This window comes from Littorina saxatilis, linkage group LG12 (assembly GCF_037325665.1).
Source record: "Littorina saxatilis isolate snail1 linkage group LG12, US_GU_Lsax_2.0, whole genome shotgun sequence".
Taxonomy (NCBI): Eukaryota; Metazoa; Mollusca; class Gastropoda; order Littorinimorpha; family Littorinidae; genus Littorina; species Littorina saxatilis.
Window position 1 is genome coordinate 24313207 of NC_090256.1, and position 19173 is coordinate 24332379.

The 19173-nt window shown below is 44.0% G+C and overlaps 2 protein-coding genes across 2 annotated transcripts in view; both read left to right on the forward strand.

The window, feature by feature from the left end:
* Positions 1 to 2649, forward strand: part of LOC138981578 (catenin alpha-2-like) — a 33149-nt gene extending 30500 nt beyond the window's left edge. Inside the window, exon 21 of the mRNA XM_070354541.1 lies at positions 172 to 2649. Coding sequence (XP_070210642.1) covers positions 172 to 342 — 171 coding nt within the window. The 3' untranslated portion in view covers positions 343 to 2649. The remainder of the gene's footprint in view (positions 1 to 171) is intronic.
* Positions 2650 to 13817: 11168 nt separating this feature from the next.
* LOC138981579 (uncharacterized) lies at positions 13818 to 19173 on the forward strand. Its single transcript, XM_070354543.1, has 2 exons — positions 13818 to 14373; positions 16755 to 19173. The coding sequence occupies exon 2, from the start codon at positions 16789 to 16791 to the stop codon at positions 18181 to 18183; it is 1395 nt and encodes a 464-aa protein (XP_070210644.1). The 5' UTR covers positions 13818 to 14373; positions 16755 to 16788; the 3' UTR covers positions 18184 to 19173.

The following is a 19173-nucleotide window of genomic DNA, read 5'->3' on the forward strand; positions in this document are numbered from 1 at the left end:
TTGTTGAGCCTCAAGGTTACAATCATAGACCATTTTCTAAACTTCAAGCCCAGAATTTCTTTAACTTTGACTTTAAAGTCACTTCAGGCTATTTCACATATCCCAATTCCCATGCCTGATTCTGTCAGAAACTCAGTGTAGTAATTTTCCCTTTCAATTGTGTGTGTGCAGAAACCTGTGGTACTGTGGAAGATGAAAGCGCCGGCCAAGAAGCCACTGGTGAGACGTGAAGACCAGAACGAGCTGAACGCCAAAGTGCGCAAGGGGGCCATGCGTTCCCACATCGAGCCGCTCAAGGCCCTCAGCGAATTCCAGGAAATCAACAGCGACAGCTTCTGCTGAGAGCTCATTGTCAAAATTGTGTACAGAGATATACGGTCCCAGCAAAATGTTAAAATGCAAAGTCAACGCTGCCAAGAAAATCTCGGAAGTGTATGCTAAGTTACTGCTGAAGATTTTGCAACCTTGGAAAGCCTGCAGACTTGCCAAGAATATAATGTGTTCATTTGAGGTGTTTTGAGAGACATTCAGCAGGATCTGAACCCACCACCTCCAGAGCTTGTGGCTGAACGGAACTTTGGTGAACAGATTTGTGAACAGATTCTATCTGGTTCAGTACAGGTCAAAGAACTTTTGATGGCTAAATTCTTAGAGCCTGATGTGTTTCCCGCATGTTTTAATACTGGTTGTTATGTTTTTTGTGTTGTGCATGTGGAATGACAACAGTCTAAAATGGAGTCTGTTAATCTGTTGTTTTTTCTGTTCATATGTTGTCAGCTGTGTGAAGGATCCATTAAATCAATTTTGTTCCTGATTTTTGTGCTTTCGTACAACTTTAATTTAATACCAAGTCAGCTGATCATCATGAACTAGGGTTATACAGAATCTCGTGTTTGAACAAACATATCCCAAAAGCTGGAGCAATTTTTTTATTAGTGCTTTTGTGAACAAGAAACAATTAACAAGTGGCTCTATCCCATCACCCCCCCCTTTTCCCGTCGCAATATAACCTTCGTGGTTAAAAACGACGTTAAACACCAAATAAAGAAAGAAATATATCCCAAAAGTTGTCCGAGCCGATTTTTTTGCAAAGTCATGTTGTTAATATGTTGTCTCATTTATTACTTGTCAAATCAGTATCTGGAACCAAGATCAATTAAGTTCCTCACAGGGCTCTAAACCAGATTGGGACAGTATCTAGTGATGTACTCAAACTTAATATTTCCATTTCCATTACTTTATTGTCCCATCGCTGTGAAATTCGGGTCTCTTCCTCCCAGTGGAAAGCTAGCAGCAACGGAGTCGCGCTACCCAAGTGTCTGCGTGTTTAGGTGTATTCAGCCACCTGCACTTATGGCAGAATGACCAAGGTCTTTTACGTGCCATTGTGATGACACGGGGGTGGGACATGGCTTCCGTCTCTGGGCCTGCACATAAAGTTGACCCGTGTCCGTCCCGGCCCGAATTCGAACCTGCGACCTTTCGATCACAAGTCCAGTGCTCTACCAACTGAGCTACCGGGCCCCCGGTGATAGTACATGTAATAGATTAAAAAATAAAAGAGCTTCAGTCAGTCATTGACTCTGAGTAGAATGCTTTGCATTTAGTTTCTTTGGAGATAAAAGGTTGTGATAAATTTTGTGAATTTGTAAAAACTCTGTAAATAATAGTTGCTCAGAACAATGTATCTCTGGAACAGTAGACAAAACAGCATTTATCTATGTTTTGTATGTGGATTTTCTGCCTATTAGATGTTTACATTTAGGGCTTTTTGTACTTTTTCAAGTATATATCATCTATTTTGATTATTGTTATATTGGCTTCACAAATGTTGACTTCTGGTTTTTTGAGTCACTTGAGAAAATGTGACTATGTAATCGGTCAGTGTTAGTCTGTCCGGCCGGCCGGCCGGCCGGCCGGCCGTAGACACCACCTTAACGTTGGACTTTTCTCGGAAACTATCAAAGCGATCGGGCTCATATTTTGTTTAGTCGTGACCTCCAATGACCTCTACACTTTAACGATGGTTTCGTTGACCTTTGACCTTTTTCAAGGTCACAGGTCAGCGTCAAAGGAAAAATTAGACATTTTATATCTTTGACAAAGTTCATCGGATGTGATTGAAACTTTGTAGGATTATTCTTTACATCAAAGTATTTACATCTGTAGCCTTTTACGAACGTTATCAGAAAAACAAGGGAGATAACTAGCCTTTTCTGTTCGGCAACACACAACTTAACGTTGGGCTTTTCTCGGAAACTATAAAAGTGACCGGGCTCAAATTTTATGTGAACGTGACTCATTGTGTTGTGAATAGCAATTTCTTCCTGTCCATCTGATGCCTCATATAATATTCAGAACTGCGAAAGTGACTCGATCGAGCGTTTGCTCTTCTTGTTTTTTATTTATGTTCAGTACTTGTTGATTTCATTTCCTGTTTTAGGAAGATGGTTGTGAATATTCGTTGATGTCTTTTTGTTATGCATAGGTTGTGGATAATTTACAGAAAATCATGGCAAGAATGTTTAGTGTAATGTTTCATTAAAATGTAGTTTGTAGTATTTTACTTCTTTACATTTCATCCCATTTCTACTTCCTGTTGAGGATCTGATCACCAAACATTTTTTAAATTAAAATGTCAAAATTGATTGTGATTGTGCTACGGAATGTTTGTGTCTTTACCTACTTCTTTTGTTTCCTTTTTGCGCTCACGGAAGTTTAGCCCATGTATTGGCACATTTTGTCCAGTTGTGTGTGTGTGTGTGTGTGTGATAGGCTAGGTGACACACTTCGACATTTGACAATACCACTTTACTACTACTTCAGATGCCCCATAGCTGCAATAATCATGAACAAGGTCAAGACTTGCTAACACAATATGTATACTTCAAACAACTCAGCTATTCACACACCATCATGTAAATAACAACCATTCCATCAGACGATTTTTTACAGCACCATTAACAGACATTCAACAATTCTTTCTGAAAAAAAGTCCAAACAATCGTGTTATACCCCTTTTTATATTGAGTGATTATCATCCTAACCTTTTCTCAGGCAAAACCTTTTTTTTCTGTCTGCAAAAAGTTGCAATCTGTCGACTTTACACTTATTTTGACTCAAAATACAAGTTTGGTGCCAAACAAACAAAACAAAAACAAAAATTCTTTCCGAGTGTATGTATCTTTGGGATGGTAACTAGTGCTGTCCGTAGAAAACATTGCGTATGACTGGAATTCTTTGATGTTTGTTCGTTCATGGGCTGAAAGTCCCACGGCTTTTACGTGTATGACCGTTTTTTCGTGCGCACTTGGTCTTGTGCTTGCGTGTACACACGGGGGTGTTCGGACACCGAGGAGAGTGCACACAAAGTTGACTCTGAGAAATAAATCTCTCGCCGAACGTGGGTTCGAACTCACGCTGACAGCGGCCAACTGGATACAAATCCAGCGCGCTACCGACTGAGCTACATCCCCGCCCCTTTGATGTCTTACTCTCTAGTCTCATCCAAATTCAGAGGCTCAAGGTGCTGTAACCGAGTGCCGAAACACTACGATCACCTGAAAATGTTAGGGCTAATTTCTTAGCCCTAAAAAACTGTTATGCAAACCCGAAGGTTTCCATGAGCATTCAGACAATCGGAAACCACCAGACCCCCATCACAAACAGAATTCAGCAATCAACCGGTGTTGACGGAAAGGCCAACAACTCGGGTGCAGAGTCTGCTGTGAAAGGAGCAGTAGCCTCCCCTGTCACAGTGCTAAAACTACAAAATGTAGGGTAAGAACCTGATGATTTGTTCCATCCGGCAGAATTCCATGGACTGGAACTCGAGTTTAGTTACTTCAAGCGCAGGCATAAAGGGCCCAGCAAAAACTGATAATGAAGACAGAAGTCCCCATCGCTGGCATCGGAGGTGGTTTCACAAAGCAAAATTAAACATTAAATACATGTGATTTAATGACAAGGAAGAGAGAACTCAGAAAGTGTAAAAAAGATGCGCTACTGTACTTTTTTCAGTCTGTGCGGTGGCAAGGTTCAAAGGATACTCAGCCAGCGAGAATACATGTATACTATCTAAATGGTCTACCAGGGGACCAAACCATTTCCGTTATGATATTTTGGTCATAGCTAAAAATAACTATACTCACACGAAATAAACATGACCCTTATTAGTTTTACCAAACAAGTTCTGACATATTTTGTTCAGAACACAGTATTTGAATTTCTTATCTTCGTGAGTTAGGCCTTGTTTTTCAATCATTCAGCTGGGAAGCTCTGACGTCAGACTTTGGGGTTAACCGGTTAAAAGGTGTTTTTGTAATTGGTGTGGCACTGAAATCTCTTCTGCTGTTTGTGCTTTGACTGAGAAATTAAAAAATTCGGTTGATTAACGAGACCTAGTTTTGCCTGTGCACACTGGTAGGGAGCCAAAAGAAATGTGTAGATAATTTCTTAATTTCTTTTGTCAACTCTTGGAAACTCGGACACAGATTACTTGTTTTCTGATTATTTTTCTGTTACTTTCTGCGTCTCGTGTATTGATGGTGGTGGCGGAGGTGGTGGTGTGTTTGCGTCAGTCACATGGAGAGAGAGAGCGTGTGTGTACCAGTGTATGTGTGTGTGTGCGTGCGTACGTGCGTGTGTGTGCCGTGTGTGTATTCGATCTCTCTCTCTCTCTCTCTCTCTCTCTCTCTCTCTCTCTCTCTCTCTCTATCTATCTCTCTCTCTCTCTCTTCTCTCTCTCTCTCTCTCTCTCTCTCTCTCTCTCTGTCGTCAGAGGGGCCTGACATCGCAGGCACCACTGCATTGGAGCCTCCAGTAGAAGTGCTCCCCCCGCGGGTTAGGGGGAAGAATTTACCCGATGCTCCCCAGCATGTCGTAAGAGGCGACTAACGGATTCTGTTTCTCCTTTTACCCTTGTTAAGTGTTTCTTGTAAAGATTTTGGTCAAGCAGTATGTAAGAAATGTTAAGTCCTTTGTACTGGAAACTTGCATTCTCCCAGTAAGGTCATATATTGTACTACGTTGCAAGCCCCTGGAGCAATTTTTTGATTAGTGCTTTTGTGAACAAGAAACAATTAACAAGTGGCTCTATCCCATCTCCCCCCTTTTCCCGTCGCGATATAACCTTGAACGGTTGAAAACGACGTTAAACACCTTCTTCTTCTTCTTCTTCAGCGTTCCAGAATTTTTCTGGTTACGTGTGAGCTCGTTTGCCCATTTGGGTTCCCCACACTATACTCTGAGAGCATAGTCAGCTCACTCCGCTTTCGTTGAGTAGGCATGCTGGGTATTTTCGTGTTTCCATAACCCACCGAACTCCGACATGGATTATAGGATCTTTTTCGTGCGCACTTGGTCTTGTGCTTGCGTGTACACACGAAGGGGGTTAAGTCACAAGCAGGTCTGCACATAAGTTGACCTGGGAGATCGGCGGAAAAATCTCCACTCTTAACCCACCAGGCAGCAGCGACCGGGATTCGAACTCACGACCTCTCGATTAGGAGGCCGACGTCAGTCTTACCACCACGCCACTGCGCCCGTCGTTAAACACCAAATAAAGAAAGAAAGTAGAAGTGCAATTTTCCGTCGCACCAGTGCCTACATTAGTCTTGGTGCTTGTGCAGCTGCCAGTTTACAGGCCAGATATGACACACACCAAATATCTAAATTACAATGTTTTGTCGCGTCACAGCTTATTCAGAAAGCTTGTACGCGTATAAGACAAACTATTGAATCTAAAAATAGTCTTAGCGTTCTGTATGAACTTTTACAGGGGGTGTACCTCAGTGATTTTTTGTTAAGCGCGAAGTCAACGGCCATGCAGTAACAGAAGAACACTGCGCGGACACTGAAACACCTGAGTCCCCACACTGTGACACACACACACACAAACACACACACACACACACACACACACACACACACACACACACACATACATACACACACCGTGCACACACACACACACACACACACACATACACACAAACAAATAAACAAAAATTAACGAAGAACATTCAAAATCAAATCCAAAAACAAAGACGAGACTGCCAACGTTCCAAAATTCAGTATCAAAAAACAAGAAGTGTAGGTTGTTGGAACGTTTGTTATTGACACAACAAATCTGTGAATGTAGGCCCTATTGTTTTGTCAATAACAAACGTTCCAACAACCTACCTTTCTTGGTTTTTTTTATTCAAAATCAAAGATTGCACGAGCAACGCCTTATTTTGTAATTTTATTTTTTGATCTTGTCAAACGATAGTTTTCAGGTCCTATGTTTCCAGCTTATTTGAGCACGGACGCCTGTCTTTTTCTTCCTGTGTAACTTGATTTAACAAAGTTTAAATTTTTATTTTATTCCATCACTGATTTTCTTTGCTGACACAAGAAAAACGTGCTTTGAAGGGGCAGAAACGCAATAAAACCGTGAGAATTGCATTCCTGAGAATTGTCACGTTCTTGCGTTCGCCGTCGGAATACACCTTGCTGCTCACGTCATCCAAGGTGCTAAACGAGTACATAAAATGCACTAGAATGTTTTGCAGTCGCGGACCGACAACAGGTTCTTTTCCATGAAACAGATTTTTAGAGATTGATCTAGACGAGGAAAATACCAGAGGACGACAGTTGATTGTGTGCTGTGACACGTGGAATGCGAGGGCCCATGTCAGTACAAGTACAGTGGAACCCCCCTTTTAAGACCTCCAACAATCGGAGAAATTCAGGTCTTAAAAAGGAGGGAGTCTTCAAATGGGAGTAAATTTACATAGGTTATGAACAGAAACTCTAAAAACGCAAGTCTTAAAAGAGGAGAGGTTTTAAATCGGGGTGTCTTAAAGGTGGTCGTCTACATTTTTGCTTTTTTTCAATAATCTTTTGGTTAGATTTCGCTAAAAAGTTATGTCAGATGATGACTGAACCATGGGGGAAAAAGTTATAGAGAAAAAAATATATGTAAAATTTTTTTTAATTTTTGGGTAGCGTGACTCACGCTTCCAATATTTTGTTTTCTGTTTGCTGAGAACATGTGCTTTGCCTAAAAATATTGACCAATCAAATTCATGTCACTATGCTTATAGCCACGCCCAAACAAGTGCAGCAACAGTTTGACACTGGAGCGCTGTCGACGCTTTTTTTTAAACGCACGAAATGCACGGGATTTGAGAAGAGTTTTGCGCTTGGCATTTTCCAAATAAGGATTTCCTACTATGAGTACTACGCTGGAATACTACAACGAATTTTCAAACGGCTACACTGGCTTCGTCTTTCCTGATCGAAAGGGGGTGTATTGTTGATAATTGTAGATAATAGACTCTGCATTTTAATGGTCATATGGCGATTTCGGTGTAAAAATGTAGACAAGGACCTTTAAAAGGGGGGTTCTGCTGTAGGCCTACCCCTCATTGGACCTGCTGGCGTCATACGGGGGGTGACAGGGTGCAACAGCGGGTAGAAATGCAATACTGAGAAAAGGGACAATTGCATTCCTTGGGCTCACTTTAAAAGCGGACAAACACTCAAGTCCTTAATGGCTAAAAACCGTACGACTTTTAATATTAATGTTACTACTACTTGGGCTCACATAGATCACAGTATCGGCACGCCGTTGTCTGCCAGTGTAAACGCCAATAGCTTTCGTCACAAGGGGCTGGCTTGTCAGCAAAAGAATGGCTGTTCACATATAATTGAAACCAAGGGTCAGAAACACTTTTTGTTTGTTAGTTTGTTCCTGCTTAGTCCGTGGTTCGGGTCGTGGGCATGCATCAAGAACTTTTTTTGTCGCGGATGACGGTCACGTGTGTCAGTCCAAGTAACTCGCCGCATGTTCACAGACACTATGATACACACACACACACACACACTACACACCGTACACACACACACACACCATACACCGACACAGACGGACACACACACACACACACACACAAACACACTGACTCACACAAACACACACGCTCTGACACAGACGGACACTGAGATCGACAGATACACACAGGCAAAATCGTAAAAAAAATTTGTTTAAAGTACGCTAGTGCACAACTTTTGTCGCAAAGCGCTGGAGGCTGTGAAACATGTACTACTGTCGGTTAGTATTGCATACTGGTGCTACAACTTAGCAGGTGAAATACGCCAGTGTTGTCTTCATTGTAAACTCTCTGTAAACTCTACAGTCCTTTAGTGGAATTTTTCTTCTTGCATTACATTCATCTGCTTTCATTTTGCCTTTCATATCTTCTGTTTGTATATATTCACATTTTCAATTTGACTTTGTTAAACATGTTCGCTTCGTGCTTATTACTGTTAAGTTAATTCTAGGTTTCAATAACATAAGGACATGCAGATCCTTAACGTAAAATATTGTATATAATAACATGTATGTCACGATGTCAAAAACTGAATAAAGTTTTGTTCAAATAATAGAGAAAGATTTTTTTTAAAAGAGAGCCGAGAGACAATGGTTTATTTACTTATAACCCTGGACAGAGACACAGAGAGAGAGAAGCTGTGTGTGTGTGTGTGTGTGTGTGTGTGTGTGTGTGTGTGTGTACATGCGTGCCTTGGTGTGCGTGTGTTTGTGTGTGTGTGTGTGTATGTGTGCGTGCGTTTTTGTGCGTGTATGTTAGTTTGTGTGTGTGTGCCTGCGTATTCAGTTGTGTGTGTGTGCGCGCGCTTACGTTTGTGTGTGTGTGTGTGTGTGTGTGTGTGTATTTATGTAGCGTCTATAAGTCAACCTTAGTCTCGCTGAGCCACGTTTTTTTCCGCGGATGGGCGCCGATCGAATTTCGGATACACCTTTCTTAGAATAGATCTTCGTTTGCCTTGTGCGTAGACTTCAGAGCAACCAATGAAACGCAAACTGAGACGTTTATTGGAGTCAATGAGCCTGATCCAGTTCTCCCCTGGTACGGTCAGTGTACATACACGTACAATGTCTCCCGGAGTCTCATTACAGTTCCTCAGTCCTCACGTCTTCACCATAGACCCCCCGCGGACTGACCCGGAATTTTCAGTTTGCCAAAACAATAGGGATCACCCAGCTCGTTACTTCCCCGTATCGCTACTCCCCCGGCTCGATACTCCCCCGGCTCGTTACTCCCCCGTATTGCTACTCCCCCGGCTCGTTACTCCCCCGTATTGCTACTCCCCCGGCTCGTTACTCCCCCGTACACAGAAAATGACTGGATAACCCTGTGATAGTAAGTTGGCATGAAATATTGTCCCCCCCCCCCCCCCTGTCCAGCTGTTTTGTTTGTTTCTTTGTTTGTTTATCCAGACAATTTCTCCGGAAAAACAATATTTCATGCTAACTTACTATCACAGGGTTATCCAGTCATTTTCTGTGTTCGGGGGAGTAACGAGCCGGGGGAGTAGCGATACTGACGGGGGAGTAACGAGCCTGGGGAATAACGAGCCGGGGGAGTAACGAGCCGGGGGAGTAGCGATACGAGTAACGAGCTGAGCATCTCGTTACTCCCCCATATCTTTTCTGCTTAAAATAATTATATACTTTTTTTTTCAAAGATGTACTGTACACGAATGTACAGGCAGATCTGACAGTTCTAAGTTCTTTAAACATGCTCTCTCTCTCTCTCTCTCTCTCTCTCTCTCTCTCTCTCTCTCTCTCTCTCTCTCTCTCTCTCTCTCTCTCTCTCTCTCGAAAATTCAAGTAAGTAATAACTGCATTTATTACAAAGGCACGGGTGAGTAACGAGCCGGGGGAGTAGCGATACGGGGGAGTAACGAGCCGGGGGAATAACGAGCCGGGGGAGTCAGTAACGATACGGGGGAGTAACGAGATAGCCCGGGGGCCCGGTAGCTCAGTTGGTAGAGCACTGGACTTGTGATCGAAAGGTCGCAGGTTCGAATTCGGGCCGGGACGGACACGGGTCAACTTTATGTGCAGACCCAGAGACGGAAGCCATGTCCCACCCCCGTGTCATCACAATGGCACGTAAAAGACCTTGGTCATTCTGCCATAAGTGCAGGTGGCTGAATACACCTAAACACGCAGACACCTGGGTAGCGCGACTCCGTTGCTGCTAGCTTTCCACTGGGAGGAAGCGACCCGAATTTCCCAGCGATGGGACAATAAAGTAATGAAAATGAAAAAAAAAAAAAAAGATGCTCCCAAACAATATACACGGCGGACCCAGTTTTTCACCCGTATTCAAGTTCATACTGATCAAGCATTTCTCCTCTGTTGGACAAATCCAAAAACAAAGAGACTGCCAACGTTCCAAAATTCAGAATCCAAAAACAAGCCTTAGATAAGTTGTTCAACGGTACAGTTCAAGTTACACGCATACTATGCGCACGCGCGCGCAGCCACGCACGCGCGCGCAGCCACGCACGCACGCACTCACGCACGCACGCACGCACGCACACACACACACACACACACACACAAAAACTAACACACAAATAGACACACAGGCCAACACATAAACTAACACACAAATAGACACACAGGCTAACATACGTAGGGTGTTCTGGAAGTCCTTCGACTCCAAGCTCCTGGCAATGCCTCATGATATTTACAATGACGGATGCATACGGCAATCTTTCATCGGCTATAACACAAATTTTCATTTACCTCAAAGTTTCCTCTGCTAAGAAAACAGCTCTTAAAGAACACCAGGGCCGGACAAGGGGTGGGGGGGGGGTGTGTGTTACAGGGGTTGCGCAACCCCCCCTGGCTTCAGCATGTACAGGTCTCCCAAACGCTTTTTTTTGGGGGGGGGGAGGGAGGGGGGGTTGCATCTGGATCATCATGAAATCTGAGGAGAAATCGCACCTCTCACCCCCTCCAAAAAAAAAGTATGAGTCCTTACAATGTCAATTCTTCTTCATTGCCTTTTCAGCTTAATTGCTGTCGAATTTACCTTTTTCGTTCAAGGAGAGGCTTCCTTTCCCTCCAGAAACATCAAAAAACGTTCAGCTTCAAGGGGGCTTTGCCCCCTTGCAACGCCCACCACGGGGAGGTTCGCCCCCTGGACCCCACCAAGGGGCTTTGCCCCCTGGACCCTCATCTGTAACCCCCCCCCCCCCCTATTACTTACCTAGTCCGGCCCTGAACACTACCCGTCCATGTTTATTTGCCTGTCATGCAGCTCAAAAAAGGGAGTTTACAACAATGATGTATCAACATCTCTGAAAGGATTGTTATGTTTCTCACACCTACTGCATATTGTGTGACCGAATTTGGGGGGAAGAACGCTCCTTCCAAAACGAGTACTTACAACTGGTACAATGAATTTAAATGGGGTAGACACGTCTTCAAAGATGACACCCGCCCAGACCGACAGTTGAATACTGTTACTGCAACAAACACGGGTACTTGAGGGTTGATGCTACTCCATTGAAATGTCCCGTTTTACACAGCTTCGAAATCAATCGAATTTCTAACAAATTAGCATGTCTGCCTGATGTTTCGTTCACGATATTGTCCTGAATTGGCCCCGTTCGACGTTTTCCTGTTTTTATATTTAAAGAAAAAGCTCCGAGGAAACCGTTACAAGAGCCATGATGCTGCTGTCCGAGAGTAAACGAGGGTCAATTAGGGTATCGGCAAAAACACTCGCGCCGACATGTTTGAAAGGTATTTCTACAGAATGTTAACGTGTGTCGCAGTCGCGATATAACCTTGAATGGTTGAAAACGACGTTAAACACCAAATAAAGAAAGAAAGAAAGAAAGCTCAAGAAGGATCCTTCGAAAAAATGGCGTGGTCAAATTAAGGGTAAGCTGTGCGCTAATATGAGATTCTAAGGACTTCCAGAACAACCCTCGTACAAACACAGACACACATACACACAACACACATACACACACACACACACACACACACACACTAGCACAGTCACACATAGGTGGGTTTTGTTTGCGATCGATCGATGAAACGTGCTTGTCTTTCACTGTGCGTGCAGTGCGTGTGTTTCTTTCTGATCCTCATCGCAGCCAGACCTTGTCGAACCGTTTTATCCCACGGTATTTACACCCCCGGTATAGGGGTGTGTATAGGATTCGGTCGATGTGTTTGTTTGTTACACCCCCGGTATAGGGGTGTGTATAGGTTTCACTCGATGTGTTTGTGTTCGCAAGTAGATCTCAAGAATGAACGGACCGATCGTCACCAAACTTGGTGAACAGGTTCTATACATTCCTGAGACGGTCCTTACAAAAATTGGGACCAGTCAAACACACGGTTAGGGAGTTATTGGTGGATTAAAATTATACAAGGCCTGGTATAGACGGACACCCCCGTTGGTCAAAGGGAAATAACCATTCTCACTGCCACCAACTGAGAAGGTTATTTCCCTTTGACGGGGGTGTAGTTCCTATCGGAGGAATTTCTTGTTTGTTTGTGTGTTTGTGTTCGCATATAGATCTCAAGAATGAACGGACCGATCGTCACCAAACTTGGTGAACAGGTTCTATACATTCCTGAGACGGTCCTTACAAAAATTGGGACCAGTCAAACACACGGTTAGGGAGTTATTGGTGGATTAAGATTCTACAAGGACTTATAGAGGGACATATTAATGGTCAAAGGGAAATAACCTTCTCAGTTGGTGGCAGTGAGAATGGTAAGGACGGGGGTGTTTTTCCTACCTCGGAGGAATTTCTTGTTTGAAGTAGTGTTTCGTAGCCGGCCACCATATTGTAGGGACACCATAAGTTTTACGATAGGTTTCTTCTTTATTTAAAAATCTGTGTTCTGATCTTTGGGCACGATCAGAAATAGACTTTTTGTTCCTCAAATGTTTCCCAGGCCTCTTGGCACGTACAGGAAGGCTTACATATTAAATAAAGCTCTCTGCCTTCTTCGACGTAAATGGCACGTTTATGTCTTCGCGGAAGTTGGGTGATTTCTCTACTAGACCTTTTTTCAGACTCGAGCTGGGAGACAGGCTGGTGGAAGGGAGGGGGAGGGGGTTGAAGGGGGTAGATTTTTTGCGCGCCGATAAAAGACTGCATGAATTGCAGCTTGACAGATTTATTCAAATAAGATTTGAGAGTGTGTTCTTTTTTTTCTTTTTTTTTCTCAGTTTTCTTTTTTGCCATTCACTGGCATCTTTCCTGATCGATCTGTTCATCACAGACACAAAACTAAACAAACAAAAGATTAGTAGGTCCTTTGCTAGTAAAACTTTTCGACCTTATCGAGTGAACTGAACTTCCATTAACTTCCATCAGCAAATAGACACATTTTGTTTTAGGCGACCACCTGACGGCGCGACTTACTTTCTGAATGTTTAGTCGCAATTAATCGCAGACAACACGTACTGGTACAGTTTTTATTTTGAATAAAGCAATACAAAAATCTTATCAACGAGTCTTTTGTGTCTCTAATCCCTTGGACACGCAGCTGCCAGCTGCAAGCTGAAAAAAAAAAGACGAAAGAAAAAAAGAATTGCGAAGGACTGACTCACAGGTGGAAAAATCCCCAAAGTGTCCAAATGTCACGTCCGTTTTTAAAAGGCCGAAACGCTCGGTACAATAGAGGTGGAAGTCTATCCCGTCCCAAAACACTCCCCACCTGTCCGTGGGGGTCTCTAGTTCCTAATCGATATTCTCAACTACAAAGGTGTCTGCGATAAATTCACTCACAGGAAGTACCCGGACATTGCCCCTCCCCACTCGTTATCACCCCTCTCCCTCTCCCCCTCGGCCTCCGGTGCACCCTCACCCCTTCCCTTCCTTTCGCTCTCTAACTTGTAACGGCCCTCTCTCTCTCTCTCTCTCTCTCTCTCTCGCCTGAACAACGTTGCGGTGAACAATGAGGTCAGAGCGTCACGTGACTGATAAGGGTCGTAATTGTGTCTCGTCCAGATAAATACCGTTATATGAGGCGTAAGGCCTCAGTGTTCGACCAGTCCGTAAGCCACGACCAAAAACCTGTGAGACACTGAAAAGCTAATCAAGTGATTCAGGGTGCCCTGAAGTCTGGAACCAGCCGTAACTAAGGAGCCAAGCTGACTAGGACGTACACGCCGGAAGAAACTGCATCTCTCAGCTGAACTGTATCGGTCTCGCTCCTGCGTCAGAGACCAATTTACTGCGAGCATGTCCAGCTTTAGCCTATAGCCGGGTCGCCTTTCAAGGGAGGCATTCTGTTTGTTCCGTAGCCGATCGTGTCAGATGACAGCTTTCTGTTTATAGCCCGCAGGCCGATTATTTGGGGAAACAGGCAATTAAGATATCCGTCGTCAGTGAGGTGGTGGTCTTCGTGCGTGTGACAATGGCAGTGTGATCGTTCGTCGTCTGGCCTTCCACGCAGACTGGACGCTACCTGATTGAGTCCTATATCGCGGCACTGTCAGCACAAGTTTTTCCATCCTGCTGCTGCTCAGTACCCAGGTAAGAAATCTACTGTCCGGCTCTGAGGAAATCGTATGTTTTAGAGTCTCTGTCGATCTCTGTCTCTGTCAGTGTGGTTTTAACAACAACAACTCAACTGATTAGTGTAATATTACCCAATATTGACGGACTGTGTGATGATATCTTCTGCTATGGTCTGTTGAGACAGTGATATCAAAATCGAGACCGGAGGTCGAGATTTTGATATCACTGTCGAAACAGATATCATCACACAGTCAGTCAATGTTAGATATATTGCTAATTCTCTGGACATTTTGTATTTACTGTACAGAAATTACAAAAGTATTTGTCTCAGTTTTGGCTGTTCCACATCCCTCCCTCTGATTATTATTTCTTTTTGTTCACTCTTTTCTTTTACTTTTCAGTATCATATTTAAAAATGTCTTTTCTTTCAAAAAGTCTTCAGTCACTCGCTCAACTAAATTCTGGGATCATTACATTTTCATATATATTTGTTTGTTTTTAAATTCAGGTGTTTTTGTTTTTGAAGTGGGGAAGCAATAAAGAGGTCCTCGATATCAAAACTGATATCGACGGAAATGTCGTCGATATCACTTTTTACAATGAGCTCAGTTTTGCCCAATTGACCAATGGAAATCCACATAACATATGAAATAGCAATATTGCGGCATATAGTACACATGAGAAAATGAGATCGGTATTTAAGCAAATGCTTATGTTATCCCCTCTCTCTCTCTCTCTCTCTCTCTCTCTCTCTCTCTCTCTCTCTCTCTCTCTCTCTCTCTCTCTCAGTCTCTCTCGTATACTGTGTGAGTGTGTGTGTGTGTGTGTGTGTGTGTGTGTGTGTGTGCGTGTGTGTGTGTGTGTGTGTTTGTTCGTCTGCAGCCATTGTTGTTTTTGTATAGATATGTATTTAGATATGTTCCCCTACTAGTCACGCGAGGGTAACGCCGACTAGTGGTTTATTGGTTTTAAATATTTGTGGTCTGCAGATTCAGATTGGTTTTATGAGTGTGTGTTAACTGTTGGATCAGTATTTTCCTTTGTGTGTACATACTATACCTTGCTTTTTACCCTTAGTCTTAGATATTTTTGTTCACCTATCAGTGGCTTTCGTGTCGGTGTGTTAGTTTGTTCGTACTCATAAACTAGTTTGCTATGTTTTTGTTGTTATCAATGTTTTGTTCATTCGTCCTTTTACCCCTTTTTAGGCTTTTATGAATGATGCAAAAATGGTTGTTTTACCTTGTCTATAAGGCTTTTATTAGCTAATGACAATAAAGTGTCAAAGCGTCAAAGCGTCTCTCTCTCGAGTTGGATGTAAAAAAGCACCTGTTTACTTATCTTATGCCTACCCTCGTTAATAAAGAATTTGTCTTATCTCTCTCTCTCTCTCTCTCTCTCTCTCTCTCTCTCTCTCTCTCAGTCTCTCTCGTTTTCTAGCTGGACTTTCAGTGTTAGTGGAGTACAACCGGGAAACAACCTCGACTGACACAGTTTAAAACCGACTATGAAATCTGGCGCGTTATCCGTCTGCACCGGTGATAATTTCTTCCATCTTTGATGGCTTGGAGAACTTGGAAACTTTTAAGCATTCATAACATTGGAAACGTGTGATTTTTGCGGGGTGCTGGGGTTGAGGTGTGTGTGTGTGTGTGTGTAGGGGGGGGGTTGCATAGGTTTTCATGTCTAATTTGTCAACTTTGCTATATGGGGAATAAACACAAGGTCCTTAGGTGGTGGGACACTAAGAAATTCTACTGCCGTCGTTTAAAAACAAAAACACTGACTGATGTTCCCGTGAAAGTCATCGGAAAACTCACGTTGTAGACCCTAAATTATCCGCCCTGACAGTCGATTTTAAACGCGACATCCGAGGTGAAATACTGTGCCCTGGTCGATGATAGTTTGTTTATCTATATGTCTCCATTGCAGAGGCCCGTTCGAGGTCGCGTCATAATTCTTGACCCAGATGCAGTCACGTAGCTTCAACAACCAGTGGACAGTCCCGTGTCCTCTGACCAGCGGATTAAATGATAACCCGAGTGGATAAAACCGCGAAAATACGTAGCCATTATCACTGAATAAATCTGGCTAATTTTTTTTAATACGAAGGGGGAACTGCTTGCACTACATTATGTCGATCCGTTTTCTTGGCTAAAAGAGTCGGAGGCAGAATGCTACTTCTGCTAATTGTTGTACAGTTTTGCTTTGTTTTGCAAAGGAAAGAGAACATAATTCCCAGTATAATATGATTATTATATTCCAGAAGATCGTTTGTTTCAGCCAGATTATGTTGATTTTATAATAACTGTATTCTCGTGCGAGTCTTTGGGAGAGAAGAGAAAAAAAAAGAGAATCAAGAGCCCAAACCTGTAACCGCATGTTCGTTGTTTCAGCTGTGGTGGAGTCACTCTCTTGGTCGCCACGAAAATGCCCAGCTTGAAGAAGATAGCGTCCTACCACTGCCCGTCCACGTCGCCCATGGGCAAGGGTCAGTCATGGTTCCCTGCACCCGCCAGGCAGCGTGTCCACCCCTCACACTCTGAAGCGCAGATTCAAGCTAAAGCCAAACTGACCATGGGCGGCACCAACGTCCCTACGCTGCCGGATCTCCCCCAACCCCCACGGACACAGTCCGGTCAGCAGTGGACCTTTCTTCACACGCTTCTTGCGCAGGATGACGCCCAACTCGGGCGAGGCTCTGACCGGAACGACGTCACTAACAACACGTCAAATTCAGCCACCAACGATTCGCGAGTTTCTGGTGACTGTGACGTGGGTAGCGGAAGCATCACTGTGGCAGGCAATGTTACCAAGACTGGGGAACTCCCTTCTCGCTCTATTCCATCGCAAGACAGTGGCCTCAAGACGGATCGCAAGGAACGTGCCACCCGTATCCTCAGAGACAGCGCGTCACCATCCTATCGGGGACATACGTCAGGAACAACGTCTGTAACTTCCAGAAGCAGAGACCCTCGACTGGGGAAAAGCGACGGTCGTGAACAGTTTGACAATCACCATTTTCCCTCTCGAATTAAATTGGCCGGTGAGAGCGAAATCACAGGCTGTACAGACAAGGAAGATGCTAACACTGAACAGTCTCATCTTACACACCGAAGCAATAAACATAATGAACGATTGGCAGATGATGTGAGTTTAAAACTGAGAACACATGTGCGGTCCCGACCTGCCGTTGTCGCTAATTCCGTTAACATGGTGCATTCTGGGACCATTTCTGACTGCTCTCCGCAGAGACAGAAGCTAACCGAAGAATTACCCTCAACCTTGAGTTCTCGCCAGGATGTAAGAGGAAAGGTCTCTCATGACCTAAGGCCAGGCAAGGTCTCTCGTCACGGCGGTATTATTGATGAGACAGCCCGGGAAAGTGGCAGTCACAACGTTGTCAACCATTGGACCACGTGTCGTGCCCTGGAAGACTCCGGTGACGAAGAATACGACGACACAGATGACGACAACAACAACGACGATGCTGCCCCGAGACATCCCGAGGCGCAGTCAGATGAGGCTCCACCAAAGAATGATGAGAGTTCTTCACCGCCTGCAGACGCCAGGATCTTCAGTAGAACCACGAGCTGCGCTTCCAACCTTGCGGCGGGCCGGAGAAAACGTCCGCTGTTGCTGCCGCCTATCATGCTGCCTCCCATATACAGCGTGCAGCCTACCCCCCTGGTTCTGCGTGACGAGGTCTACTTCGCCAGTGTTGGGGCTCGTGCACGCAGACCTCTCACCGACGACGAGTGGGACAAGCTCAAAGACTGTCGCTATCTCCGTATTAGAACTCTCAAGCGACATCTCAAAGTCTGAAACAGAAACTGTTGCAAACGACAGCTCAAAGTTTGAAATATATAGAAACTATCGGAAACGACATCTGAAAGTCTGAAACAGAAACTTTTGCAAACGATATCTCAAAGTCTGAAACAGAAACTGTTGCAAACGACATCTAAAAAAGTCTGAAATGGAAACAGTAGCAAACAACATCTGAAAGTCTGAAACAGAAACTTTTGCAAACGACATCTGAAAGTCTGAAATAGAAACTATCGGAAACGACATCTGAAAATCTGAAACAATATTGTTGGAAACGATCGACATCTCCAAGTCTGAAATCGAAACTGTTGGAAGTCATCTTTTTCCGGTTCCCGGCAGAAATAAACCCACGTTATTGAATAATGGAGGGATCTATTGATGCAGGCCTTTCTTGATACATGTACATGTAGGCCTACTTGATTACATTTAAATCGACTCCTGTGTTATCCTTTTCATCGTTCGACTCGATCGACGAATCTTTGCACACACAAAACCTCGACACCCCATTCTCCCAGTCAAACAAAGCTACGTGCGGAACACGTCACATGAACACTGATGCAATTTTCGCAGTTTAGAATGGACAAAGTATCTGCTCTTACTTTCGGTCCTCGGCTCATTTTTGGGGAGGGGTAAAGATCAATTTAAACTGATACGCAGCACAAAGGCTATGCATTTCTCTGCCTAATTACGCTTCAGGTCAATTGCAACTGTATTGTTCTGAGAGAATTATCTGGGAGTGAGAGAGGAAGAGTTGGTATGGGTACGCGAGGGTGTGTGTGTGTGTGTGTGTGTGTGCGTGTGCGTGTGCGTGTGCGTGTGCGTGTGCGTGTGCGTGTGCGTATGTGTGTGCGCGCGCGCGCGCGCGTGTGTGTGTGTGTGTGTGTGTGTGTGTGTGTGATAGAGTGAAAAAGAGTATGTGTGAGTTAATGCTTGTGCAAGAGTGGTTGGTTGAGTGTGATTGTCGGTATATCTTTGTACATATCGTAATTC

Bases quoted from the DNA above. Each gene is read 5' to 3' on its own strand.
- LOC138981579 (XM_070354543.1), top strand. From the start codon at position 16,789: ATGCCCAGCTTGAAGAAGATAGCGTCCTACCACTGCCCGTCCACGTCG.